Source organism: Pseudonaja textilis, chromosome 3 (genome assembly GCF_049901715.1).
Source record: "Pseudonaja textilis isolate UNSWEBS1 chromosome 3, rPseTex1.2, whole genome shotgun sequence".
NCBI classification, from domain to species: Eukaryota; Metazoa; Chordata; class Lepidosauria; order Squamata; family Elapidae; genus Pseudonaja; species Pseudonaja textilis.
This window is the reverse complement of record NC_141992.1, coordinates 54,918,412-54,945,202: the sequence shown is the minus strand read 5'-3', so window position 1 is coordinate 54,945,202 and position 26,791 is coordinate 54,918,412. Positions and strand designations below refer to the sequence as shown.

The 26,791-nt window shown below is 40.3% G+C and overlaps 1 protein-coding gene across 8 annotated transcripts in view; it reads left to right on the top strand.

The window, feature by feature from the left end:
• Window positions 1-10,387: 10,387 nt before the first annotated feature.
• The window catches only part of SLC6A9 (solute carrier family 6 member 9), a 56,369-nt gene continuing 39,965 nt past the window's right edge, over window positions 10,388-26,791 (top strand). The window contains exons 1-2 of one of the 8 annotated variants that reach the window (XM_087929785.1): window positions 10,388-10,621; window positions 20,380-20,468. Coding sequence is in view for 4 of the 8 variants with exons in the window: in XM_026707003.2 (XP_026562788.1) it covers window positions 20,501-20,530 (30 nt within the window). In the remaining 4 variants the exon portion in view is untranslated. Of the gene's footprint in view, window positions 10,622-11,351; window positions 11,922-20,379; window positions 20,531-26,791 lie in introns of those variants that run through there. The other 7 variants (XM_026707003.2, XM_026707002.2, XM_087929784.1 and 4 more) reach the window with 7 other exon arrangements.

Genomic DNA, 26,791 nt, shown 5'->3' with positions numbered 1-26,791 from the left:
CTCTGGAATTAAATTTTTGGTTGTACTGTACCAGTAAAGCAATATTTGAATTAGCTGATGTAATAACTGAGTCTTTGGATTTGTAGCAACCCAGAGTTGTTTTTAACCTTTTTATTGGTATGTTTCCTGCTGCTCCTCTCCAATTAAGATTGTTTGCCTTATGTTACTTACTGCTAAGCTCTATTGCCTAGAGGAAATATAACTGCTTCTAGAACTGTTTCCTGTCTCTCCCAAAGTAGGAGAAGTAACTGAAAATTGAGCTGTTCAAACATGTAAAAAGAGGGAAAAGGTTAGGGTTTCATTATATACATTCAGTGCATGGTCTTGCTCTTGGAACAGCCAGTAAACTGGTTCTTCTGCATTCAGGTCCTGACTCCTGACAGCTGGCATGTTGGGATTAAATTACAATCAGAAGAGAACTTTCTTCATGTACTCTAAATACCTACCAGTCAGCATAATACGGAGCTCAGTGTGACTCTCCTGCCTTGGCTGGTTGCCCCATAGAAGCTAACATCACAGACACAAATCACAGGAGGTGGCAGGAAAACAACCCCTGGGTGATATACACAGGATAGGCAAGGAAAACATTTCAGCAAAACTGAGACAGCTCAGTATACATCCAACAATGGAATGATCCATTCTGTGGAAGGTCTAGATTCTTACCACATGTGATACAATAGCAATAGCACTTAGTCTTATTATACCACTTCATAGTGCTTTACAGTTCTTTCTAAGCAGTTTACAGAGTCAGCATATTTCCTCCCAGTAATCTGGATCCTCATTTTACTGACCTCAGAAGGATGGTAAGCTAAGTCAACCTGGAGCTGATGAGGATCGAACTCCTTTTAGTGAGCTGAATTAGCCTGCAATACTGTATTTTCTAACCATTGCGCCACCATACAATCTGACTACATATTCTGTATCTTTGACATAAGGAAGAAAGTTAGAAAAGTGCTTCATTGTGCAATCATGTAAAATGACAGCAGTTCAAGTAAAGATCTTTAAAAGGGATTCAAATTTATGAGTGTTTGAGAAGACAAATAGCCCTCAAAAGGAGACTCAAAAAATAATGTTCCCTTTTCTGCTGCTTAAAAGTCTTATGGACTCTTTCAAATGCCTACTATATTTCAACATTAGTCTCACCAGTGCAAACATGACATACATCACATTGTCAGGGCTTTAATTTTTCTTTACATTATTGATCTCTTTTTTCATTTGTACTTAGTCAGCATTTCAACATAGATACACAAATGTGTATGAGATTCCATTTCCTGAGTTTGGTATCCTGGGAAAATAAAATGCTTGGTTTCGGTGGTGCATGTGCATGTGTATGCGTGTATTTTCCAAAGAAAATTTCAAACTTGGGTGTGGATTCCCATTTTGCATGTTTTACTCTCTTTCTAATATCTGCCTCATTGATATCCTTATCAGCACTTCCTGAGTTCTCTGGACTGTCGGTTTTGTCTAACATTGAGCAAAGTAACCCATGTTGTATCTGCTGTGAAAGTAATCTGCCTGGTCAGGCAAAGTTGCCTGCAGGTTTCCAGCTTATGCTGGCAACTAGCACCTGTTGATATTTTAATTGGCTGGGATTACTTATAAACCAAATTAATAATTCTAGACTCTATGCTAAAGGAACACAATGTAAAGTCTGGATAACTCTGTTCATAAAATCCTGATTAAAACAAACATATTTGTGAACAAAAAAACAAAAAAATTAAAATTAAGAGTACTAAAAGGAAAGGATGTAGAGAAAGAGTAGTACAGATGACTGATGGCATAAAAATTCCATGAGTGTTTGTTTATACTCAGAACTTGTTTGTTTTGAGAACTGCATGAATAAAACTCCCTCTGTGTGAGATGTTAATTCAGTTTCTCTAGGTTTGCCTGGAAATTTTCTTAAGAAAAGCAAATCTCCCACTTCTTGTTCAGATTTTTCTGACCCTAATTCTTAATCTTCCCGCTCTGTCACCCTCTTTTACCATCTTTTCTTACAAATAGTGGCATTTAATCCATCCAGAGGCTCATTTCTATCATTTTGTTTCCTTGGCATTTGCTAAAGAGAAGACTCAATTGTAACAGCAAGGGTCCTTTTTCAAGAGATGTGTTTGATCTCTGTATGTCTTCATATTAGCAGCCAAACCCAAAACAAAACAAAATTCAGATAAGTGAGTTGCTTGTGAGAAACTATGGCTGAAAGTCCTTTTAGTCCCCCCCATTTCTCACCATACAACAGAAAGAACAAATCAGATAGGGTAGGAGGTAGAACAGACTGATGGCTTCAGTTTCAACATGTTGTAGAAGTTAGCAAATAGAGGCTCCCATTCAGTCTGTAGGGCTAAAATACAGTACTATTTTGGATGCACTTAAAATTTAAGAATTTCACTTTCTTAGCGCTGCTTTTTAATCTTACAGATAAATGATTTCTAAGAACATTTTCTGAAGGTATGCATTCAGCTGAGCTTTATCTATTAAGAGTTTGATAACTCCCTAACATGGTGGTGAGATTTGACTTTGATTTTTCTTTCCAACATGCTTTTACCAATTCCTTGTTTTAGAGACTCTTTTAAAGTCTGTGTTTAAATGCCAAACTTGAAGTTTCTTGACAATTTTCCATGCATGTCTGTTTTAAGAGCACTGGGTAAATCATGTGAATAATACTTCCATTAAATTCTAAGCATTATTTAGGATTACATCCAGAGTTGTGTCCTCTTTGATTAGTCAATGACCAACTGTTCTGAGGCATATCTGTTAAAGAAACCTCAAATTTTTACTTCATTTTTCATGACTGGAACTGAGGTCTACATAAAAGTACCTGTGATTACACTATTTTCTGCTTTGGATGCCTTCCTGGTTTTATTTTCTATCACAGGACAGCTATGAGCATTCTGTAGTAAATTACTAGGGAAGGAGCAGTGATGGGATTCAATTTTTTTACTACCAGTTCTGTGGGCATGGCTTGGTGGGAGTGGCAGGGCAAAGGATACTGTAAAATCTCCAGGCGGAGGTGGTATTTGCCAATTCTCCGAATTACTCAAAATTTCCACTACCAGTTCTCCAGAACAGGTCAGAACCTGCTGAATACCACCTCCAGGAAGGAGACATGATTGATACTAACACCCCTAACAATTCAATGAATTGGTCTTTCTGTTCTGAGGTTCTACTTCACAGGTGTCAAATTTAATTTCATTGAGGGCTGCATGAGGGTTGTGTTTGACCAGGATGGGCATGGCCAACTTGATGTCCCTCATATCGGGGGCACTTGTGGTGGCCCGAGTGCTCTGCCAGAGAAAACAGGCTCCTGATCTCCATTTTCGGCTGGGACGGCCTCCTGCAATTCTCTCCCAGTAAAAACAGGCTGGTCCTTTGCTGTTTCCACAGCAGCCCCACAGGCCAGATCTAAGCACCCCACAGGCTGGATCCAGCCCACGGGCCTTGAGTTTGTCACCCCTGTTCTACTTAGCATGACCTCCTTCTTGATGTACAAAGTGGTACCATCCTCAAGAATGTCATTAACCAATCCTTCTGTAGATAATGACACAATCAGAATACCCGGTAGTACTATTATATTCACAATGTCTGCACTCTCCTTTTAAAACTACATCTCAAGCCTTTATAGTGATTTGGTGGTTTTTAGCATTAGCACTTTATTTATTTATTACCATTATTTATGTTCTTCCAAAGAATACTGGAATTTCCAAAAACATATATACCAATATGTTATGACCAATTCAAACTCTTGAGAGAGAAAAGCTTTTCTGAATTTTCCTAAGCAATGGATTAAACAAAAAGGGTTTGTTTTAAAAAAAATGCTTCAGAAAAAAAATTCAATTAAATGATGCATTCTTTTTATTTTTTTTAAGTTTTATCTTTTTGCTGTTCATTTGTAGGAAGTAATACCTGAAATTCTTGTGCAATATTATTTCTGAGATCTCCCTTGGGAAATGATAGACTGGTTGAAACATGTAAGCAGTGGAAATCTTATCTGGAAAGCAGATAAGATGTGATCAAGGCTCATCTTGAGATCTTTTTTTTCTAATCCAAAAATGACTATTACAATAGATTAGATTAGATTCAACTTTATTGTCATTGTACATGAACACAGGCAACAAAATGCAGTTAGCATCTAAGCAGAAGTGCAAAACAGCAATGAAGTATAAATATATATATACAGATATACAAAATATATCACTATATATGGATATACAGAATATCTATGAACATATAGAATATATATCTATGGAAGGATATACAATTGTACAGAGTGTTTATGAACATATTGAACATAAGTATAATGCACAGAGAGTTTATACAAAATATATTATATATTATCGGGAAGTATTAGTGTGTGTGTTGGGGTAGACGAGTTGAGTAGTTCAGTAAGGAGACTGCCGTGTGGTAGAAGCTGTTCTTTAGCCTGCTGGTCTTGGACTGCAGGCACCTGAACCTTTTCCCAGATGGAAGAAAAATAAACAGTTTATGGGCTGGATGGGAGGAGTCCTTAACAATGCTGTGGGCTTTTCGCAGACATTGTTTCCTCTGAATGTCCACAATGGCAGGAAGTGGGATCCCTATAATGCATTGGGCAGTTTTCACCACCCTCTGTAATGCCTTCTTTTCTTTAATGGTAAAATTTCCATACCAGACTGAGATCCAGCTGGTTAGGATGCTCTCAACTGCACAGTGGTAGAATTTGATCAGAATAGTTGGGGAAAGGTGGTTCTTCCTCAATTATCTCAGGAAGAAGAGGTACTGTGAGCTTTCTTGATCAGGCTGGTGGTGTTGATCTGCCAGGACAGGTCTCAGAGAGGTGGATCCCCAGGAACTTGAAGCTGGTGACACGTTCTACTGTTCTCCCATTGACGTATATAATATGGAGCAAGTTCAGAATACTTTCAACAATCATATATTTATGGCAGTGCTAGGAAGGAAGGAAGGAAGGAAGGAAGGAAGGAAGGAAGGAAGGAAGGAAGGAAGGAAGGAAGGAAGGAAGGAAGGAAGGAAGGAAGGAAGGAAGGAAGGGAGTTTAAGCAATATTTGAGACCTTTTACTTACCACTGAATATCTTTCCAGCTCTCAGATTAATAATTGTTTTCTGGATACTAGCAATAGCCTAGCTTTGATCATAACCTACCTGCAGTGTTAGTTGTTTGTTTTTTCCTAAAGGTACTGATATCCTCTTTAAAGCCCTTAATCATCTAGAATTACCTAGTTTCTTGATATAAATAAACCACAGTCCATTTCCAAATCATCAAATGAGTTCAACTAGATCAGAATTATGAGAGAAAATGTCACCTGTTCTTCATTTCAGAAGCAAAATATCTTGAGTCAGCATGACAACAGCATTTCTATTTTAGCTGGCAATGCTTATAAAAGCAATTTTCTAGTCCCTTTGCCAAACTTACAAATAAAGCAACAGAGAAGTAACATTTTATCAGCCACATACAAGTTTATAGTGCCATAGCCATTTCCTAGATCAGGGTTTTCAAATTCGTGGGCCGTGGGCTGGATGTGTCATGCAATGGCCATGCACACGCTTGGTTAAGTAAAGTGGGAAAAAGTCCTGATATGTCACATGATGCTGCTATGATAGGAATTTGACACCTCTGTCCTAGATATTCCAGGTATAGTCAATTATGTTTAGGTTTTGGTCTGGGAGAAAAAAAGGAATACATGGTAATTTTTTGTCTATGTGTCCAGGTTTGGACAGAATGCACCCAATTGCTCAGTATTAGGTATTGAAAAAGCGTTGAGATTTTCAAGTTTTATACCAAGTTCAAGAGAAACTTTCCCTCCTACATTACTTCATACAATTTAATTTGTGCAGTGTGGTGCAAAAAAAAAAATCAATGTACAAGTTTTAGTAAGAGCTAACACAAAAAGGTATAGCTGGACTTGTCAATTGGTAAAACCAAATTGTCAATACGTGTAACGCATTTGGTATATTACACTTGATCAAGATATTCAACTGAATACACTGGATTGGATAGAGGCTTAGCCATACTTTCCTGCAGGACCAATAAAAAAGGTTTTTATTTTATTTTATTGTTTATTTAAAACATTTATATAGCCACCCATCTTCTAATCAACTGAACAGCTCCCACCAAAAGTTAAAACAACATATAAAATAATATTAAACCTACAAAATTAAACAGATTAAAACCACAGACTATTAAGAACAACAGAGAGCTAGCACTAAGTCAAACTCCCAACATGCAATTATCCAATGTTATCCAATGCTTGGCGGAAAAGCCAGGTCTTCAAAGCTTTACTGAAGACCTGCCAAACTTCAAGGGATAAAGTGTTCCATAGGGTTGGGCTGCCACAAAAAAGGCACACTTCCTATCTCCCATCAGAGGACAATAATTAGGGGAAGAGGCTTAAGAATGTGTCCACGCTATCTGACCTTGTAGGACAGGTAGATATCCTTAGGGAAAGGCAGTACCATAGATAACTTCACTGTGCACCATATAGGGTGTTAAAATTATGACCAGCACCTTGAATTGCACCCTCTTCAGGTCACACAACAAAAGTGTTACACATGGTCAAAGTTATGGGCCCCAAGAAAATATAATAAGGAATCTGAGAAAAATATATATATTTGTGTTTTATGTTAGATAGGGCGATTGATATTAAGGAAGAATGAAGGTGGTTAGCTCGAATTACTAACTAGAGGGGACAATTATATTTATAGTTAAGGATTGATAAAATGACAAATGTGACAGGAAAAAAATATGAGAAGTGACAATAGAAAGGAGTTGAGAATTTTACATAAAATAAGATATAAAAATACACTAAGAAAAATGGAAGGAGATATAAGAGGATTTGGAATTGAATAAATGAACATAGAATTGAGATGAGAATTTTAGATAATATTGTAAAACAAGATATGAGAACATGAATCGGGATTGAATAAGTTTAATATTTAATAATGACAAGGATGACGCAATATGAAATTAAACAAATAAAATGAATAGGTAACTATGGTCATGTTTGTATTGAGATGTGAAACCTGGAACCACACTAGTTGCCAAATGAGTTTTTTTATTTAAAAAATAAAATGAAAACAGGGAGAAAATTGAATAATGGAATTGCTAGGTATGTTTAATTGATATGGTGGTAGGCATTTGGAGAGAATAAGGTTGAAAATATATACTGAAGAATTATGAATTAATATGAATATATGCAATGAGAGATGTATGATATATTGATGCCACACTGTTAATGTATTGTTGTTATATGTAGATTGAAATAAAAAAACATTTTGGGGAAAAATGTTATGGGCCCCTACTACTCTGTGCACTGCTGCATTCTGGATCCATTGAAATTTTTGGATAGTCTTCATGGATAATGTGCATTGCAGCAATCCATCTTCATCCCAATTCCAAAAACATTGCCAAAGATTGAACCACCTTTTTTTTTCTGGTGTCTTTGCCAGAGTCTTCTGGAACTGAATCCGAAACAAAATCCTTTTTCTCTCAATTGTTCAAATCTTCCATCTCCAGAACTGTTGTTGCTTCTTTGTCCCTTCTTACAGAACATTAGAAACGAAAGGCACATTAAGGACTATTCATTAAAGCAAAACTAACAGAGCCATGTAGCATTTGAAATACTATCAGCTTGATTTTGGAATAAGATACAGATACAGCAGTTTGTCTAGTTTGCGGCTCTTCCTCCTGTGATTTTGTTCCTTTCTAAGGAACTTCATAAGTGTTTTCCTAGGATCTTCCAGAGAACTGATATCAGACTGGCTAATCTGAGAGTATGTCACTTCCAAAGAACTGATATCGGACTGAGTAATCTGAGATCATTATCATCATTTGAGACTTTTTTCAAGAAGACTGGACTCCCATCTGTCAGCAACGGTGTAGGGTCTTCCTGCTTGGGCAGGGGGTTAGACTAGATGACCTACAAGGTCCCTTCCAACTCTGATTATCTGTTATCTGTTATGTGCATCTATCTGTCTTTCCCTTTTTTTAACAGAGTGGAATGAGGTGGAGGGGAAGGCTTACTGTATGCATCAATAAGACACTCATTTTCTCTGCAGTAAAACTCCACACATGGTGAAAAAAACTCCTCCCCCCTGTCTAAAGTTAGCTGTTAGCTGCCTCCTCCCCCTCTTCATTGACAGTGTCTTGCGTAGTTAAAAATAAAGCTCTGAAATGTTGGTTCTACATAGCATCATGAATTTTTCCACCTATCCACATTTTGCCTAGAAGAAAAAACCTGGCACTTCTTAGTTTGATTCCCAAGAAAATTGTGAAATTCCACTGTCTCTCTCTTTTTCTCTGTCATGAAATCACTGGGTAGAACTCCTTGCAAATTTTAGACTTATATACCACTTCACAGTGCTTTACAGCCCTGTCTGTGTGTTTTACAGAGTCAGCATATTGCCCCCAACAATCTGGGTCCTCATTTATTTTATTTCTTTACGCTTCATATAAATATTGATGCTGCTATTGTGTTCTAACTTCTAATAGCTGGTTAAATAATTCTGTGTGATAAAGATCTGATTTTTGTCATTCATGCAGAGAGTCATTATTTACCCCATTAATGGCTCTTGGAGTGGCAAAGAAGCTCCGTCATTGGCCACATTTTTATAAGCCTAGGTTTTAGAGCTAGATACTTCTAAGAGGATTGGTGAATATCTGAAATTATCAGTAGGACTGAAAAAGCAATAGAGCATAACTAAAATGTATAAATCTAAAATAATAAGCATGGCTGAAAATGCAGGACAATGTATTATGCAATAGCACTTTGACCTACACTGGAATACATGGGAACCTGATAACTATAAGTTTTTATTTGCTTCCATTTATCCAGGTTATTTCCTTCTGCAGGAAGATTTATAGTCAAAACAATTGACTATCCAACACACATGCATGGACCATACACACTTCCCTTCAATTCTTTTACTTTCAGTAATTGACATTTTGAAGAAAGAAAAAAAACAAGATTTGTAAGCAAGTCATTGTTACACGTTTCAGCAAGTACAAAAAAGAAAAAGTGAATGGTAACTATTTGCTCACAAATCAACAATTCATAGGAGTTAGTCTTGTTTCTTTGAAGAAGGGCACTGTGTGCATGCTAAGCAGTGGAAGCAGTGCTGCTATTTTGGATGACACAAACACTGTTCTCAAATTAAAATCCATAAGGCTGGACTTGCCTATATAGAACAGGACAATAATCTCAGTCAGCAATGCTGGGGCAGAGGGGATCAGTAGCTATTTCCTTAATGTTTTTACATTTGGATAAGAAGCATGTGAGAGAGTAATATAAAATGGGAATCCGACTTGGCAGTAGTATATGTAAAAAAGATCTTGGTGCCCTTGTCAAACACATGAATCCGCAACATGATACAGCTTCAAAAAAGTCAAATGCTATCTTAGGGTAGGATATGAAGTGTTTTTCCTTTTCTTCCGAAAGACCTCTTGTTGAATTAGTGTTTGGAGGTACGAGAAGAGGGAAGGACCATGTGCTCCTAGCTGACTCAAACGTTGTGTTGCAAAGAAACTAGATTCACTGTCAACAAATATGGAAAAAAAAAAAAGCAGTGCCTTCAGCCAGCCTGGTTTTTTACAGTGTACTTTCCAGAATGATTGCATCAGCCACCTCCCTGCAGCAAAGCCAATGCACGAACCCACTACATAAACTGCTCTAGTAAATGGTCATTGTGTATATTGGAATTGGTTGCATTCTTCATTGCCATTTAAGAAACCCGAAATAATTCAATACAACACTGGGGTTTGTTTGCATTTAGCAGAAGAAGACGACGAGTCTGCCTGTCTTTCAAATACATCTTCCCTCACACACAGCATAAATGAACCGCCTGCCTTGGAGCAAATATTACTACTAGACAAACTAGGCTACTTGTTACATCCTGTCTAAGATCCAACTGAGTGACTGCTGGAATGTGGGCACTGACAGAAACCCAAGCCGATTGGGGATCACTGAATCGTTGCTATTTACAAAATCTATGGCTCCTGCTGTGAAGGAAGCCTTATTCTCCCCCCCACCCACTCCAGTCCCCATGCCTGAAAGGATGCCAGCAGGGGGCGGCAGGGCACAAAATCCAGGGGTTCCCAGGCAGAGTTGGGGAAAGCAATGCCACGTAGAAAGCAAAGTCTAGAAGATCTCCCGCCACCCTGCCCTTGGTTCTGCTTCGCCCATTCTCTGCCAACAGGCCGGAGTAGCAGAATGCGTGAGGGATGTTTGTATTTTAAAGCAGCCTTCCCTGGTACGGTATCCGCCACATGCCTTTCTGCGTTAGTTTCCGTAGTTGAGGATTATGGGGGTTGTAGTCCAAGGTAATCTCATCCGGATGGGTGAGATTACTGTATTATAAAGGCGGGGCAGGGTGGAGTAGGCGCCCGCGCCCGCGTGTGGCGGCAGCGTGGAGACGAGGAAAGAAGGCAACATTTGTCAGGGGTGGAGAACAAGGCTTTGAACTGCCCACCCCTTTCTTTATATGACACACGCCGAGCCAGACAGATGCTTTTGAGCTTAAACTCGCCGGAGACCCACCGGCCCCAGATAGCCGAGTCAAGATCGAGCCACGCTGGGCACGCTTAAAACCAAGGCGCTGCGGGCAGTGCCGAGCGATCCACCGGCTGATCTTTAGGTAGGAGGAGGAAGAGGCCAGAGAGAAAACAACGGCCTGTTTGCTAACCTTTTAACGGAGTTAAGCTTTCCTTGCAGGGGAAAAGCCTCTTGAATCCGTTGCACGATTGAGTGAGGTTAAGGATGAGCCCCGTTGAGAGCTAAAACCTACGCCTGCGGGTGCATTTGTGTTGTGTACTTAGGTGTTCTTAGCTCTGGGTTTTTCCCGGCGTGACTGTGCATGGTTCTGTTTGAAGGTGAGATAAGCGATGCATGCTTGCCTTTCTCCCCCACCCCTCTCCTTTTTTCCTAACCCGTCTTCCGACGTTTGCGCGACGAGCTGTCAGTTGTCGGCAGCTCTCGTTTCCAGGCTCCGGGCATCCAGACGTTTAAAAAAGATCGGCACGTTTCGTCGCGATCGAATGTGTTCCTGGTTTTATGCGCGCGCAGACGGAGCCAGGCGCCCCCCAACACGTGTGTGTGTGTGTGTGTGTGTGTGTGTTTGTTTTGCTCTTCCCTTCGGCCGGATCGTCTGCCTCGTCAATCCTCCCACCCCACCCGTAAAGGCGCTTTTACCCCTTTCTGTGTAGCTTATTGCCCGAGCACGCCAGACGGGTTTATAGGGTTTCCTCCTTGCCGCGTGGACTTGCAGCGCCCAAGTAGCAGGGGGAATAGCCCTCCGCCGAGTCTGGATTTGCTCGGCACCGCAAATCCAGCCTCAGCACCGCAGCCCCTCCCCGGAGCTTCGCGGCGTGGCTAGACTGAGAAGCAAGAGCGTTCCAATCAGCAAGGGGGGCGGGATGGCTGGACCGCGAGAACGACGCGGGGAAGGCGGGATCTCTCCGTTGCTGCCGCCGCCCCCCCTCCCTTCCCTCCCCTCTTCGAAGCCGCGACCAAAACTTTCACTGAAGTCGGTGGCGCTCGACCCCCCTCCCCAACAGAGAAGAGAGTGGGAAACGAAGGTGGGCTTGAGACCACGCGTTGCGGTCGCTTCGCCCAGACGCGCGAAGGGCTCGGGAAAGGGAGTATAGCGAGAGCTGATGCAACTTTCTCGCTGAGTGGCGTGGGAGCCACCTTGACAACGCGCCTGGAGAGAGAGCCCGCGCGAGGCACCAGAGCGGCATGGCCAGGGTAAGCGGCATTGGCGGGGACTCGAACGCGCGAACCAAACGATGCCCCGAGGCTGTCTGAGGAACCTGTCTGGGCGCAAGAACGGCGGCGTGGATTTTATTCGGGGGTGGAGATGGGGGGTGACAGCGGCGTCCGGCATCTTGCGCCTAGCTGAAGAAGAAAACGTGCCGCTAGGAAACCTGAGGCGAAGGGTAAGAGCAGCCGGCGCCTCCTTCGGCCTCCAGCGCTTTGCATTTGCGGCTGTCATTGGCCCTACGGTGCCAGGCCGAATTGCCTTTCAGTTCGAGGAAGGATGGCTGCGGTAACTCGAGCCTAGGCTTTCTCGGAGCCGGGAAGCAGCCTCGCTGCGAAGGGGGTGGGTGGGTTGTTTAGGGGCGGGGGGAGGTCTCTATGCTATCGAGGGTGCGTCTCGTCCCACGGCCAGAGCTGGCGGGGGTGGGGTGGGGGTTCGTGGCTGTAATTTTTACCTCACCATGTGTGGGAGGACGTGGAACGGCTCCCACGTGGCAGCTGATGTAACCCCTGCTTTCCACCCATCGTGCTTTTAAAGGGTTCGGGCATCCTCTCCTGTCAGGTGTTCAGGATTGTTCTGGATCAATATTTATCCCCTTTGGGATATTTCTCAAACTGTTGGTTAGTGAAAGCCTCGACACTGGACCATGCTGTAGCATAAAGTAGGGACTTAGCAGAATAAGGGCTGGCTGTTTGTTGGTGGTCCCTTTTTTTCCCTCTTCATAGGACATTGGAGATATACCCATCTTTCCTGCTTATGGAAGAGAAGTAATTCCTTTTAGCAAAATCTTCTCAGTCTAAGCAGGTGATGCATAGTGTTTATGGATCACCTGCTTAGACTGAGAGGCTCTTGCTAAAAGGAATTATACCTCTTCCATAAATGAGAAGGATGGAGTCTAAGCATAAACCCACAGGAAACAAATGGGATAGTGTAAGAGCTACCTTAAAGTATTTGGAAGATAGTTTGTCAATACAGGTCAGAGTACTATGAAAGGTTCTTTACTATTCTGTTTCTTTCTTTCTCTCTCTTTAATCAAATGCATAAACATCCCTTCCTATTTTCTAGTTGATCAGATGCCAAAGGCAAAAACAATTTAGCCAACATTCATTTCCCAATAAATAGTAACTCACTCTATCTTGATAAAGATAATCTACCAAAACACACATTGGGAATTGGAGGAGTAGCATTGTAAGAATAAAATGTAGCCATTCAGAAGTATGTTTTCAGCATAACAATATCGTTACTACAGAGTTTTATTTGCGATTCATTTAAATTACTGTTTTATTTGAAGCATACTGTACCAAACTGTTCAGGCTATTGCAGATCCCTTAACTTAAATAAATGGAACAATTTCCTGATTACAGGAAGTTATTCACATAATAAAATGGGGGTGGGGGGAATGTAAAACAAAGAAGTTTAAATATTAAAAGATTTTGCCATGAGAATTCTTGAGAAACACAAATGTCACTTCCAGTTCAGTTTCAGAAACTGAGATTCATTAAAAGAAATCAACAGAAATTTCAAAATTACTGTTTAATTTTACATTGCATTTCATAATAAAAACAGAGATCTATGTTGCTAAAAGAAGAAAATCTTTTCATTGCAGCATAAGTTTTACACATTAAGATCCTTTTCTGAAGTGCATGAAATGATCATTAAATTGGAGATGGGAACTTTTTGTTGTTGCGACTGTACATTTGTATCCTGCAAAAATATGAAAATAAACCACCAGATTTTAGTGTAGTCTTCTTGCAGAAACGGACTATCCACCCTTGAGAAGGTGACACTCATTTTAATACATATCTTATTTTTGTGTGTCAGTAGCCATTGCTCTAGTTGCCTTCCAACACAACTTCCAATATGGGTGCAGTGCTCCCAAGCTTCCAAGGGTCCAAGACTGGCAATTTAAGATTGGGTAGCATAGCATGAAGTCTTTGAAGTGAATCAGTAGCCCTAGGACAGGGGTAGGGAAACTTGGCTCTTTTATCACTTATGGACTACAACTCCCAGAATTCCTGAGTGAGCCATAAAAGGTTCCCCATCCCTGGCCTACTGGTTTTTCAGTTGTGGGGGAAATCAATTTTTGACTTGAATGGGACTGTTTAATATATTGTCCTACATTTGTATGGAGTTGAAGTCCATAAGTGATAAAAGAGCCAAGTTTCCCTACCCTTGCCCTAGGAGATGGCAGCACCTAAATGAACTTGACTGATCTTAACATAGCTTCCTAGGGCCAGGCCTAGTTGACACTTGCATGGGAGGATCATAAGTAGACTTGAGAAATGGAAAAAAAAAACACCACAGATAGGGCAGAGCAAACCATTTCTTGTCTTTGTTAAGAAAACAATGGTGTATGCTTGTGGGATAATCAGGAACCAAGTTCAATTTGAATAACTCTTAATTTACCCTTTGAGTGAATCTGTAACAACTATAGAGAACTGATTCCTGTCAATATAACATTATGGCTAAGCTGGGGTAACATTTTTCTCATACTATCAGCTAAAATATATCCGTGTAGGTTATCCTCAACTTAAAACCATTTGCTTATGACCATTCAAAGTTACAACAGCATGGAAAAAAGTCACTGTTTTCGACATGACTGTTGCACTTATCCCCATGGTCACATAATCAAAGTTTGGCAACTGGCATGTACTTATGACAGTTGCAATGTCCTGGGATCATGTGACCATTTTTTGTGACCTTCTGACAAGCAAAGCCAAAGCCAGATTCACTTAACCACCGTGTTACTAACTACAGTCATTCACTTAACAGCTGTGGCAAGAAAGGTTATAAAATGGGGCAAAACTCACTTAACAACTGTGTTGCTTAGCAATGGAAAATTTTGGGCTCAATTGTGGTTGTAAGTTGCGAACTACCTGTATTGAACAGCCTCCACTCAAAAAGATGGATTCGTTGGCTTTCTTTAAAGACTTCTGATTCCCTGTATCCGTGATATGTAGCTAGCAAAATCTACTTAGTTAGCTATGACTTATTTGGCAGGAGAGCTCCATATATCAGGACATTACCATTAGTGCCCCATCACTGGAAGCTTTTAAGGGGAGATTGGGCAGCCTCTTGTCCAAAATGGTATAGAAACTTTTGCTTGAACAGGACTAGAAGACTACAAAGTTCCCTTCCAACTCTGTTATTCTATATTCTGTGAGTGGAAAATGCACCTTGCTCTATCAAATGCATACTCCTCTAAAGAGCGTGTTGAGTTTTTTTTACTCCTTTTCTATCTCTCTTTCACCCTGAGACACCGTGCCATCTCTGACAAAGCTTCTCCATACCCTTTTGTGAGATGTCCCTGCTATTTTACAGAATTCTTACTGCACTTCCTTGTTTTTGGCATGGCAGAGTAGAAAACTTTTCTGCATCCCAATGCAATAGGAGTTTGTTGGCAGGACAAGGGCTGCTCAGGATGAAAAGGAAAACATCATTCTAGTCCCTGTCCAGAAGTGGGGGCATCTTAATTATGTCTAGAGATGGGGTCAGACCCCATATCACATAATACTTCCTGTGTCACCTTTTCCTGCCTCTTTGTGTAGAGTACAATTTTTCTTGTTTGGACCTTGACAAAAGTAGGGAGTATCTTTCACATACTTCCTTAAATTCAGGACACTGAAGCAGAAAGAGCCTCTGTTTCATTATCCCCTCACTGTCCCTTTGGTTGCACAATTTCTTCTTTAGCCTGAGAGGTTCTTTGTTGTGCTTGTTGCACTTCCACCTTGGTTTCTTGGCCTGTGATTCAACTGCAAAAGGGAATGTTTACAATATCCGCCCGTGAAGCAAAATGAACATTTCTTCTCCGTGTTTCTCAGAGCCGGACCTTAACCTGCTGGGAGACAGTAAGGTAAAACTTGGTTTATTGATCGGGCTTTGAAGTTCTTTTTGATACTGAGAGCAGAGGGTAACAATAGCTAAGAGCATTTTCATTCATCAGCCTTGTGATAATAGCATGGCTTTTTTATCATGAGGAAATCAACATTTCAGTATCATATACCTGGAATTATCAGCTCACTGCACATTTAAATTGGAGAACAGCACTAATATTGCCAAAATAATAAATTTTTATTTTTATTTTTATTTTATTTATTTATTTATTTATTTTATATTAATAATAAATTAATAATAAATTGCTGTTGTTGTTCTTTGTTTGATAGGTTTATATCCTCCAGGAGTTCAAGGTGGTATAAAGAGCACATCTAATTTTCCTCCACAGCAACCCTGGGAGAGAAAATTGCCCAGAATTCAGAAGTCGCCCAATGATTTCAATGGTTGAACCTAGATAGGAATTTAGGTCTCCTTGATCCTCATCCAAGACCTATATTTATATACCACACTAGTCGTTTATTATAAGAAAATTTTCTTTTTTTAAAAAAAAAAAAGCAAGAGAAGGACTTGGGGGTAATAGGTGCACTATTGTAAGACCTGAATAACCAGTTAGGAACAGATCATTATGGAGAAGATCTATAAATATGCTCTAATAAATTGATATCTACTTGATGACACATAATAAACAGTTTCTAAAGCACTTCAAATCCGATTTTTATCTGTTGATTTGCATTTCCTTTTGTTGATGAAAATTCTCAGCCATCCAGGTAGAATTATCTGTGAGTTATGGCAACTGGACCTTTTTTTCTTGTTGGTTTGAAACAATGATAAGCAGCAAAATATTTCATACCAACAAGAAAAAAAGCTCAGTTGCTATAATTCAAATTCCAGACCATTTCTGCTCCTGTGGCTCTAGCGAGCCATGGGGAGACCCTTCATGAGACACTACACTGTTTCCCCATGAGCTTGAGAAAAACTACCACTTTGCTCCCTTTCAGGCTTCTAGGATTTTGCAAAACACAACTTTGTATTTCTGTTTTAAAATATTTATCTCTTCTTTTTTTCTTTTTCTTCTTGCATTCCATCTCTCTGTTTTGAGAGTGGCAACTTTCTCTGGCTGCTCAGTTTTTTGCCTATTTATTTACTAAATTTATATGCCACCATATGAATGCAAAGCGACTCTGAGTGGTTTACAAAACAATAAACACGCACACACACACACACACAAACATTAAAAACATTAAACTTACAAGAATTAGATGAAACTAGGCACCAAATATATGAGCGGTGTGGTCTTCTCTCCACTAGCCACCTCCAGCATAAGGTGCTCCCAATTGACAGAGCTAGATTTTTGAGGTCCTTCCAGAAGGCCAAGAGGATGGAGGCAGACCTCACTTCCAGGTACATGATATTCCAAAGGATGGGAGCCACAGCAGAAAAGGTTCTTCTAGACCGACAAGATCCATAGCATGCCTCCTCTGCTGGAGCAAGTGAGATAAGACAATCTTATAGAGGGAAACAGTTCCTCAGTTTATTGTCTGCATTCATGGACGCTGCTATATTGCTCACTTATGCCACAGCCATTTCTAATGGGATTTGTTGCTGCATCTCTCTTCACCTCTTCAGTTGCTCATGTTTTCTTCAGGCATGTGCCAACACATTTTGCCATTTTTGTTTCATATGGTCCCTGCCGGGTCTCAACAGGTTAGTAGTGAAATAACATTTGGCACTGTTTAATTTATGCCCCACCTTTTTGCTCAAAAGTAGCTTATGGCTATTAAAAATAGCAAGTACAAAATGTAAGAATACTGTGTTATGTTTAAAATCAAAACAACATTTAAAGTATCACTGAAACTAAAGTTCTGCTCGGCTAATAATTAAAGGCTTGATGCAGCTAATTTCTTAAATCCTGGGGTCCAAATGCAACACTTTGGGAAGTGCATTGGAGCCATACAAGAGAAGACTCTTTCTGGTGGAAAGGGATGGGCCTTCTGGAAGCAGGAGGAAGGGATATTGGACCTGGCTCGCAGCAGCCCATTTTTACATTTTCAGGAATATTGCAAGCTATCTGAATCATGCCACTTTGTGTCCTGTTTGCTGGCTCACAGCACCACAGCTGCATTGGAGCCGTCAGGACCAAATATTTTACATTTCTCAGCACACCACTGGGGGAATCTTCCAGAAGCTTCTCCAGCTGGCAGGTTCAGAGTGAAAAAGACAATCTGGCAAATAGTTGAATTGTAAGCTGTTTAGGGCTTTAATGATCAGCATAAGCACCTTATCCTGTGCCCAATAGGCAACTGGTAGTCATTTCAGATTTTTCAATATAGTACGATGTAATTTCCGTACTCTGTACCAGCAGCCTAGCTGTTGCATTTTGAACCAATTTCCAGACAGGTTTTAAAGACAGTCTCATAGTTTAATAATGTTTTCATATATGAACAGTCCACTCCTAATAGTTAATGGTGTGACTAGGGCAATCAGGAGGATTCTGAGGAACTTTTGGGACCCCATTTAGAGCAGGGGTCTCCAACCTTGGTAACTTTTAAGACTTGTATACTTTGCTGGCTGAGGAATTCTGGGAGTTGAAGTCAACAAGTCTTAAAGTTGCCAAGGTTGAAGACTCCTGATTTTGAGGAATGAGCGGAAATGTCTCCAAATACTGCAGGACATTGTGAAGTAAATGGAATCCTACACTTCGCTATTTTAAAAGGATACCTAATTGTCTTAAGCTAAGAAGTTTAAATTAATTAATTATACCAGATGTTAAGTAATCCCCAAATTCAATGCAGTTCTGGAATAAATTAGGAGGTCATTGAATCTCACTATTGCCTATTGAAAATATTTTTGTAAGCCAATGGGGGAACACAGTTACAAATATTTAAATATATATTATTTATTTTTTCTTCCATAAAGAAACCTAGATGACAAGATGTTTACTGTGGAACAATACAATTCCTAGGGCCTGTAGCTTGTTCAAATTTAGTCATTTCCTAAAATTAAAATAAATTTCTGTCGCTCTTGATTTTTCCTATAGTTCTTTTCTACTGGACTAATGATTCTGTCACATTATCCACTGGCACCTCTGTATTTGATTCCTTTAAATCTGCAAGTCCATAAAAAACTAAATCGCACACTTTACATAATTATATTGGATTGCATAATGATAGATGAGCTTGAATCCAATAGCTTTTGTTTTTTTATGTAGTTTTTCTTGTTTAAAATTTTAAACAGATTCTATTATGCCATGTATCTGATCTGCAAATTCTGGTTTTGATACTGATTTCGTTTGGTGCTCAGACCTGAACATAAAAAAATAAAGCAAAGAATAAGAAGACTTGTAATAATCTTGCTTATATAAACAAACAATATTGATGGAAGGAAGTATTTAAGCTTATGAGTCCAACCCTCTGTGAAGTGCAGGAGTCTAAATTAAAGTATCAGAGGATTTCCTAGCCTCTGTTTGAATCGTCCATTGAATGAAGAAGAGACCTCTTTGGGTATTAGTTCTAACAGGAATTTAGGTAATGTTTGTCTGCAAGAATCAAACTGTTCCTGTGGTACCAAATTAGCTCTCTTGAGGGCAAAACAAGACTCATGGGATCTACCAGTTTAACTCTGATGGGAGAAGGCAGAGGAGGAGGAGAGGGAGAAGGAGAAACTTGTGGTAGCTTCAGTTGGAGCGGGGAAGACAAAACTTTAAAAGCCACATCTAAAGTGTGAAGTACACATTGCACTGATCAATGGCATCTCTGCATTAATGTCTCTATGACATAAGCATAGTTTTGATCTTCAAGAATATTTGACCCTAAAATAATATGAAGCTGTGAACTTGTATAACCTGAACTGAGTTCTTTTCTTCATAAATTTCTTTTCATAGAACAGAAAATGTGAGTTTGAGTTACCAGTTACAGACTTCTGAGTGAGACAATGGTTTGGGCACCTTACTCAAGTTCTTATCTCCTTAGGTTTTGCCATGAAAGTCTGTCACCCTTTCTATCCACTCCATTGTGCTGCAGCACAAAAGTAATTTTTTTCACGTTCCAAGCTCTTATCATATCCTCCACATTCTTCAGGTTTGCTGTTTGGCAAAGTAGCTTTTCCTGCCTTGAATGGATAGACTTGCATACCTATACAGGTTTCCTTGGAGAAAATTTCCTTGAACCAGGAGAAAGTGGGCTAATTCCTGCCTCCTTTTCATTCCTGGCAGTACCACCTGGACTCTAATGGGCTTGGCTTGGCACGTGACTAGTGCAATGGAGTGGAAAGCAATTGCCTTCCATCTGTGTCCTGAGTGGCAGCTGTGCCCCTGTGCGTGCTCAGTGCCCTGAAGACTTCATGCTCTGAGCATTAGCTATGCTCTTTTCAGCCATGTGCAATTCGGGGGGACTGTTCCTATTTCAGATGGAAGAAATTGACAGAAAAACCCAGAAATAGTGAAGCAAATATAGTGCCTGTTCACCCAAACTCTGTTCTTTTCCAGCCCTGCTGACATGACTCATTTTACCATCTTTGGGCATATGTTGAACGTAGATTGTATAACTACAGTGTGTGTGTGTGTGTGTGTGTGTGTGTGTGTGTGTGTGGTGCATGTTTGTGATATAACCACATATATACACGGTAAAAAGAAATGGCCTTTGAAAGTTAATCAAGCTCGGTTTATTGGAGGTTACTGCAAACTGGGCCTCGAGAAGCATAATTGAGCATAATTGCTTTCCGCTGAAGATTCAGAGTCAATTCTTCCTGGTTACTTTTTCCTTTTTAATTCTTTTCTCTAAGTTCTGTCCTTTTCTTCTCCACAGCTTGCTGTCTCCTTGGTCTAATTTGTCCTGTCCCATGATTTGAGGTCTCTGCTTATCCTGGAAGTGTAGCCAGCAAGACGGGATAGCAGGCAAGTGGGTGCCCACATCTTGGCCCAGAACCATGGCAGAAAAATGCGGTGAGGGGTTACTGGTGAGTCTGGGGATCCCTTGTGGATTCTGCAATATTGTGCTTGAGATGTTGGTATTTAAAAAAAAGAGGGTGTACCTTGGAAACTAAGGGACTCCATAGGATTGGGTGGGAAAGTGTCCCTTTCAGACTTTTGGCTACTGTTTAAAACACCCAGCCCTTTGTGTTCCTTACCCTCCTCACTTGAATGATTTGGGGTCTGGCTGGCTATTGCATTGGGCCTGGAGCTGCATGCTGCATATGAAGGAGCTCTCTGCTAATCACCCTTCCCCACCTTCTCTTATCAGGATAGTCCCAGAACAAGAAGCAGGATGGGTGTGAAGCTTCCTAGGCCTAATCACCAGAATTTAACCTAGTATGAAGATGACTAGGGAAAGGCATGAAGTACAAATTCTACGCTGAACATAGATCGAATTTATTCAGGAGGTTAACTGTGACTATTGGAGTCTATATTAAGTAGTTAACACAGGAAGTCAGGCTCAGTGCTGGGATGTAGCTGGACTAGATTATGGTCTGTTAGAGTATTCATATTTTTCACAAGACTGGAAAATAGGACCGTTACTTTGCTTCCTTAATGCCCCTTGATTATGATTCCTGTCCCAAATAGTGTAGACAGAAGAATGCAGGAAGTGCCTTCCCCAAGCATTACTTCTTCAGAGGTAATGTTACTTCCTCTGAAGTGCTGTAAAGCCACCAAGCATTGCCCAGGAAACAGTCAGTGTCCAGCAGGTGGGAAAAGTTTGGCTCCAGTATGCTGCTATTTGTTTGTGGTTTGGGCTTCTACATTGACAAAGAATGGGGCTCCCGGGAGACGCCTGAAATAGCTTGCACCTCAGCCAGAGGCACCGTGCCAGTGTCAGTACTGGAACATGTGGGGGAAGGGAGCCAGATAACTGCAAGACATATTTATGTATATATAAGCACGCACATAATTGCGGACATAAAAAGACAGACTCTTTTCTGCAATGTTTCACAAGCATTGTTCATTGTGTTGAACACGTTTTGTGTATTATTTTATGCTTTATCTTCAAATTGTCTGAGCAGCATCCCTTATGCAAATAGGATTTGCATTCATATTTACTTGTAAACGTTACAGTAATATGCACCACTTCCTCCCCCCTTCCCCCCCTCCCATGCATAAGGACATTTCTCTGCCCACTTTTATCAATTCAGAGGGATATGCATAAAATAACTGGCTGCTATGACTCTGCCTTCTCGATCCTCCCTATTCAGTTTTGATTGCTAGGAAGTAACACCAATCAGCCAGCATTAATCTGTTTGAAAAAATAGACATAAGAAAGTGCTTGTATTTTGCTGGTCCGCATTGTATTGGTTTGATTCCAAGCAGCAAAGTGTGTGTGAAAGCAGCTGGCTGCTTTGAACTGTTCATGCTGCTGTGGAAAGTCTCATAGCAGAGCTTTACAAATGCTTGTGCTTCTTACCCCTATTGTAGTACATTGCATGTCTTCTTGTGTACATGATGAACATTTCTGCCTTCTTCCTTTTATGCTACTTTTTCTGCTTTTGTCTAATGCCCAAGAGCTCTTTGCGGGTAGCAGTGTATACCCCAGGATAGAAATGAAGAGGATAGGCTAGAACACAGAACAAGCCCATGTTGCCTAGGCAGCAGCTGCTTTGAGAATGCTGCTGTTAAGGACATAATTGTTACTGTCTGTATTTTCTGCACATTATTTTCCTTGACCTCACTATTTATAGTTCTTTGTCCTAGTCATGTATACATGTTTCCCAAAGTGGCAGCCCAAGTGGCCTTCTGTATGAGCAGGAGATCTGCATGCCTTTTCTCAAAAAAAAAAAAAAAAAAAAAAGAACTGGTCAGCCAGTTGATTGCCTTATCTGTACATGTTCTGAGCAGGACCCTCAAGATCTGCAGCAGGTTTTGCTTGCCTGTATAGGCAAGCAACACAACAAGCTTAGAGTCCCTCAGAGTAACACTTACATTGTAGGTGATATTCCTTAGATAACTCTCTCCATGCAGTGAGCTGGAAGGCAGCAAGTGAAGGCTTGGCTCTGATTCGCTTCCCATCTCTATCTACTGCCAGAAGAAGCTGCTTCATTGTACCCAGCAGCAGGGAAAAATGCATCTCAGAATAGCACTTAGCGCATTGGAAAAAGTGGGATGTGGGCCATGAAAGTTTAGTATAATATTTAAGACAGAGCTTGGCAGGTTGCAGTCCATAAGCCACGTGTAGTCTCGTTTAGCTTTTGTTACAGCCTCTTTCATGAGTCTGTGGAATCCTGGAACCACGTTACAATACACTGTACGCAAATTTGATGGCAAAGCACCAAACCATAACCATCATAGCTCTGTGTCTCTGCAGTTCTCAATTATTGAAGAAAGTAACAACAACAACAAAAAAAAAACAAATGTAGCCCCCAATGCCCCCAATAAAAATTTGACAAGCCTGTTTCATTGTTTTAAACCTATTCTAATCAATTTCTAACTCAGGATATTGAAGAGATCACTAGGAGTGTAATCTCACCTATAGAGCATGAAAACCTTTAATTGGTCTCATGCATCATGTATGGCTGCATCACTGGGACAGCCATCAACAGCTTTCTGGGCCACAGGGAAGATGCTAATCTCACTGTGCAGCCTAGGCATTCTTGAAATAGCATCATAAGCCCATCATCCAGTAATAACCTAGGCCAAGATAGATAACAGCATCTTATAGCCTATTGCTGTTCTGTTACTGTTTGTGAGATACGTAGCCTTATAAATTGGTTTAATAAATAAATTGAATAATTTCCTTAGACCCTTCCCTTTAGGGATTGACCATTATTGTTGATTCCTTACGGGTATCTCTTTCTCATGAGTATCATTTTTTTGGTATTTTTAAATAAACAAGTCCTAGGACAAAATGTTTCAGTGTGAAAACCATAGAGAATTTTCCCAGCAGAGAAGACGTGCGTAAAAACCCTTCTATCCTTTTTGATACATTTTTAACTTCTATTCATTTTCTTATGGAATTATTTCATTGCAACTCAATTTGGCCCAGTTGTGACTTGGATTTTGCTCTACAAGTAACTTTTTAGTAAACCAGACCTTTTCAATCATTCTTCAGTATCTGGATCATATTAAAACTAATAATGCTTGACAGAAGGCCCCATCCTGATGTTTGAACGTGGACAATGCAGTGTAAGATAAACATGAAACTGTGAGTGAGTGCAACATTTTGCTTTGGTTTCTGCATTTTATTTTACACATCCACACATCAAGAAATTCGCTTCCTAATTAAGTGAACTGTAGCATTTAGATTAGTACCATTATTTAGCCCCTTTATTTGATATTGGTTTTGTTTAGGGAGCATAATGGAAAAACATTTTAGTAATTATTAGTAACTAAATAACCTTGTTGGCAAATGGATACAGAATAACACTCAGCTTTGGGTAACTATTTTAAGCCTATATTGCTTTTTCCAACTAAATGTTCTCTTAAGATATCGTAGGATTGCTGTCAGGAATTCTGTAGGATTGCTGTCAGGAATTCTACAGTCACAGTTCCCAAATCGTGTATATGGAAAGATGCCAGTCTGGAAAGCTGTTCTGTTGTTTTGGAAAACAAGGATGTTCAGTGTCAACCAACATCCTTGAGGGTGGTTGAGCTTCCAAATGCAGAAGAGGTCAGTCACAAAAGCAAACATGGGGAATGGGGAGAAGAGATAAGATGGCAGGCAGAGTGTTGTGATGCGAGCCATACATATTTTGATGTGCATGTGACACAGAACAAAGGGATGCGACTTGCATTACAGCCTTATGTCTGCTGTCCTGCCTGATTCAACACACACATGCTTACATACAACCCGCAGATACTCTTAGTTTGATGTGGCCATTTGCAAGCCATTGCTAAACAATGTATTTATAGCTTCTTGTGTGCTTTTGATATTCCCTTTTAATATTTCACATCAGCCTTTTGCTCCCAAAACAGAAGCATGAAGATGTTTCTTCTTGCATTTGGGCCATTCACCCTCCCGCTTAAAAAAAAATTGCAACACTTCACTCTCCTTGTTCTTATATACCTAGTCCTCAATTTATAACTACAATTGGTGCCAGAATTTCTATTGCTACCTAGGGTGGCTATTAAGTGAGTTGCATTTGATTTTACAATCTTTTTTGCCATAATTGTTAAGCAAATCACTGCAATTGTTAAGTGAATTAGGCAGTTGTTAAAGCTAATCAAAGGCTTTTCCCATTGACTTTGTTGTTGGGAGCCAATTGGGAAGATTGCAAATGGCAGTCACATGACCCTGGAACGCTGCAATCATTGTTAATATATGCTGGCAGAAAAAGTGCCCAAATTTGGATCACATGTACATGAGGATGCTGCCATGGTAGTAAATGCTTGTAAGTGATTGTAAATCTCTTTTTTCAGTGCTGCCATAACTTCAGTCAGTTGTAATGAAGATTTTTATCCCAGTCTCTGAAGAATTGATTCCTCAAAATTCCCCACATCATTTTAGTTTTAGTCTCCTAAAATATATCCAGGAAGTACAAGGAAAGAGAAAAAATTAGCTGAAGTGTGACAAAATTTTAAGAATACAGCACCTTAGTTTCATAGAGTCAATTGCTTTGCAATATATTAGTCTAGGAATAAGACTCTACCCTCCCATTCAAAGAATTAATACTAAAAAAAAATCAGATTATCCTGGGTAAAGAAATCGACAGCTAAATCCAGTTACCTTACTTAGAGGAATGAATACAAATCCTGCTGTATCCAGAGAGGATGACGTGCAGAATTCAATATTTTTTCCATATTCTGACAGTAACTGGCAAAAACGATGGTGAAAAAGAGAGACCAGGTTTGCCAACTAATGAAGAATTGAGGGGAACTACAGCAGGCAATAAATCTTTTAGGAAGTCAAAACATAGGTTGAGATAGAATAGGGTGTTCTTATAGCTACAAACATGTATAACGATTACAGTGCAACAATCAGTGATAACAAAAATCTAATGTTTTGAGGCACAGGAAACAGGTTTGAATATTTATCTTTTTTGGATACTATGCTATAAATCTGAACTTCAGAGCATTTTTATTCCACTTCTTGCTGAATCTTGGAAATTGATCCACAAAAAAAATCTGACAAAGCATTTCTATTTTACAAAGTGTGTGTATTTGCGGGAGAGGGAGGCAAATTTATGTTTACCAAGTATTTGTTACGTTGTAATATCATTTTTATAGGAATTTTATGCCAGGGGGATAAAGGGAGGGAGGGAAAGAGTTTTTTAAAAATCTTAAGTGACAGCAAGAAGATTCCAAGACAGATTTTGCTGTCTTGCAATTGGTTTCTCTCCATCCCAGTGTACAAATAAGACTAACTTAGTATAGCTAATAAATATCAGGATGGGTGGAGGAGATAAACCTGAGAAAAACAGCTCTGTCCATTCCATTCCTTCCTAAGCCTGGATAGACAAAGCTGGGGCTCCAGCCAGTTAGAACATCCCTCTGGCCAGTGATAGCTAACCTTTTCGGATGCCCGAATGCCCAAAGCGCATGCATCCGCAAAATGCAATACATGCATGCCCCCACGCATGTGTCCTGCCCTTATGTATGCGCATGCTCCATGCATGCACATGCATCCCCCATGCATGCATGTGCAGCCCCCAAACATGCATGTGCAGCCCCCCTGCAGCCTACCCCTGCGTATGTACCCCACCCCCACACATGTGCCCCATCCCCACATGCATGCACACACGTCCCCCATGCATGCACACATGTCCCCCATGCATGCACCCTGCCCTCTGCACATGCACAGCAGAGATCTGAAAACCAGCTGGCTGGCTAGCGGGAGGCGAGCGCATGCATGCGCAGCGGAGCTGAGCTAGGGCGACAGCTCATGTGCCCCCAGAGAGGGCTCTGTGTGCCACCTTTGGCATGCATACATGTGCCATAGGTTCGCCATCACAGCTCTAGGCTGTCCAGAGTGAGTTGAAGACTCAGATAGTGTAGGCAGAAAACCAGTTCCAGAGCTGCTGCAGGATGACATCTTCTGGAGAAACAGTCCAGTGTTTGATACTGCTTAAATTTTAAAGACCTGTCAGAAAACACAGTATGTTCTGTATTCTGTACAGTGGTAGATTTTGTCTTCTGTACAGATACAGATAGATAAATTCAACAAAACATCCATACAAAGTTTTTATTATTGGTTCATCAGGTATCCTCATAACTCACATTTGTGATGAAGTTCTTTAATGACCAATCCTTTGCATATCTGTCTTATAGGTAAAAAGATGGTTATTTCCTATCCT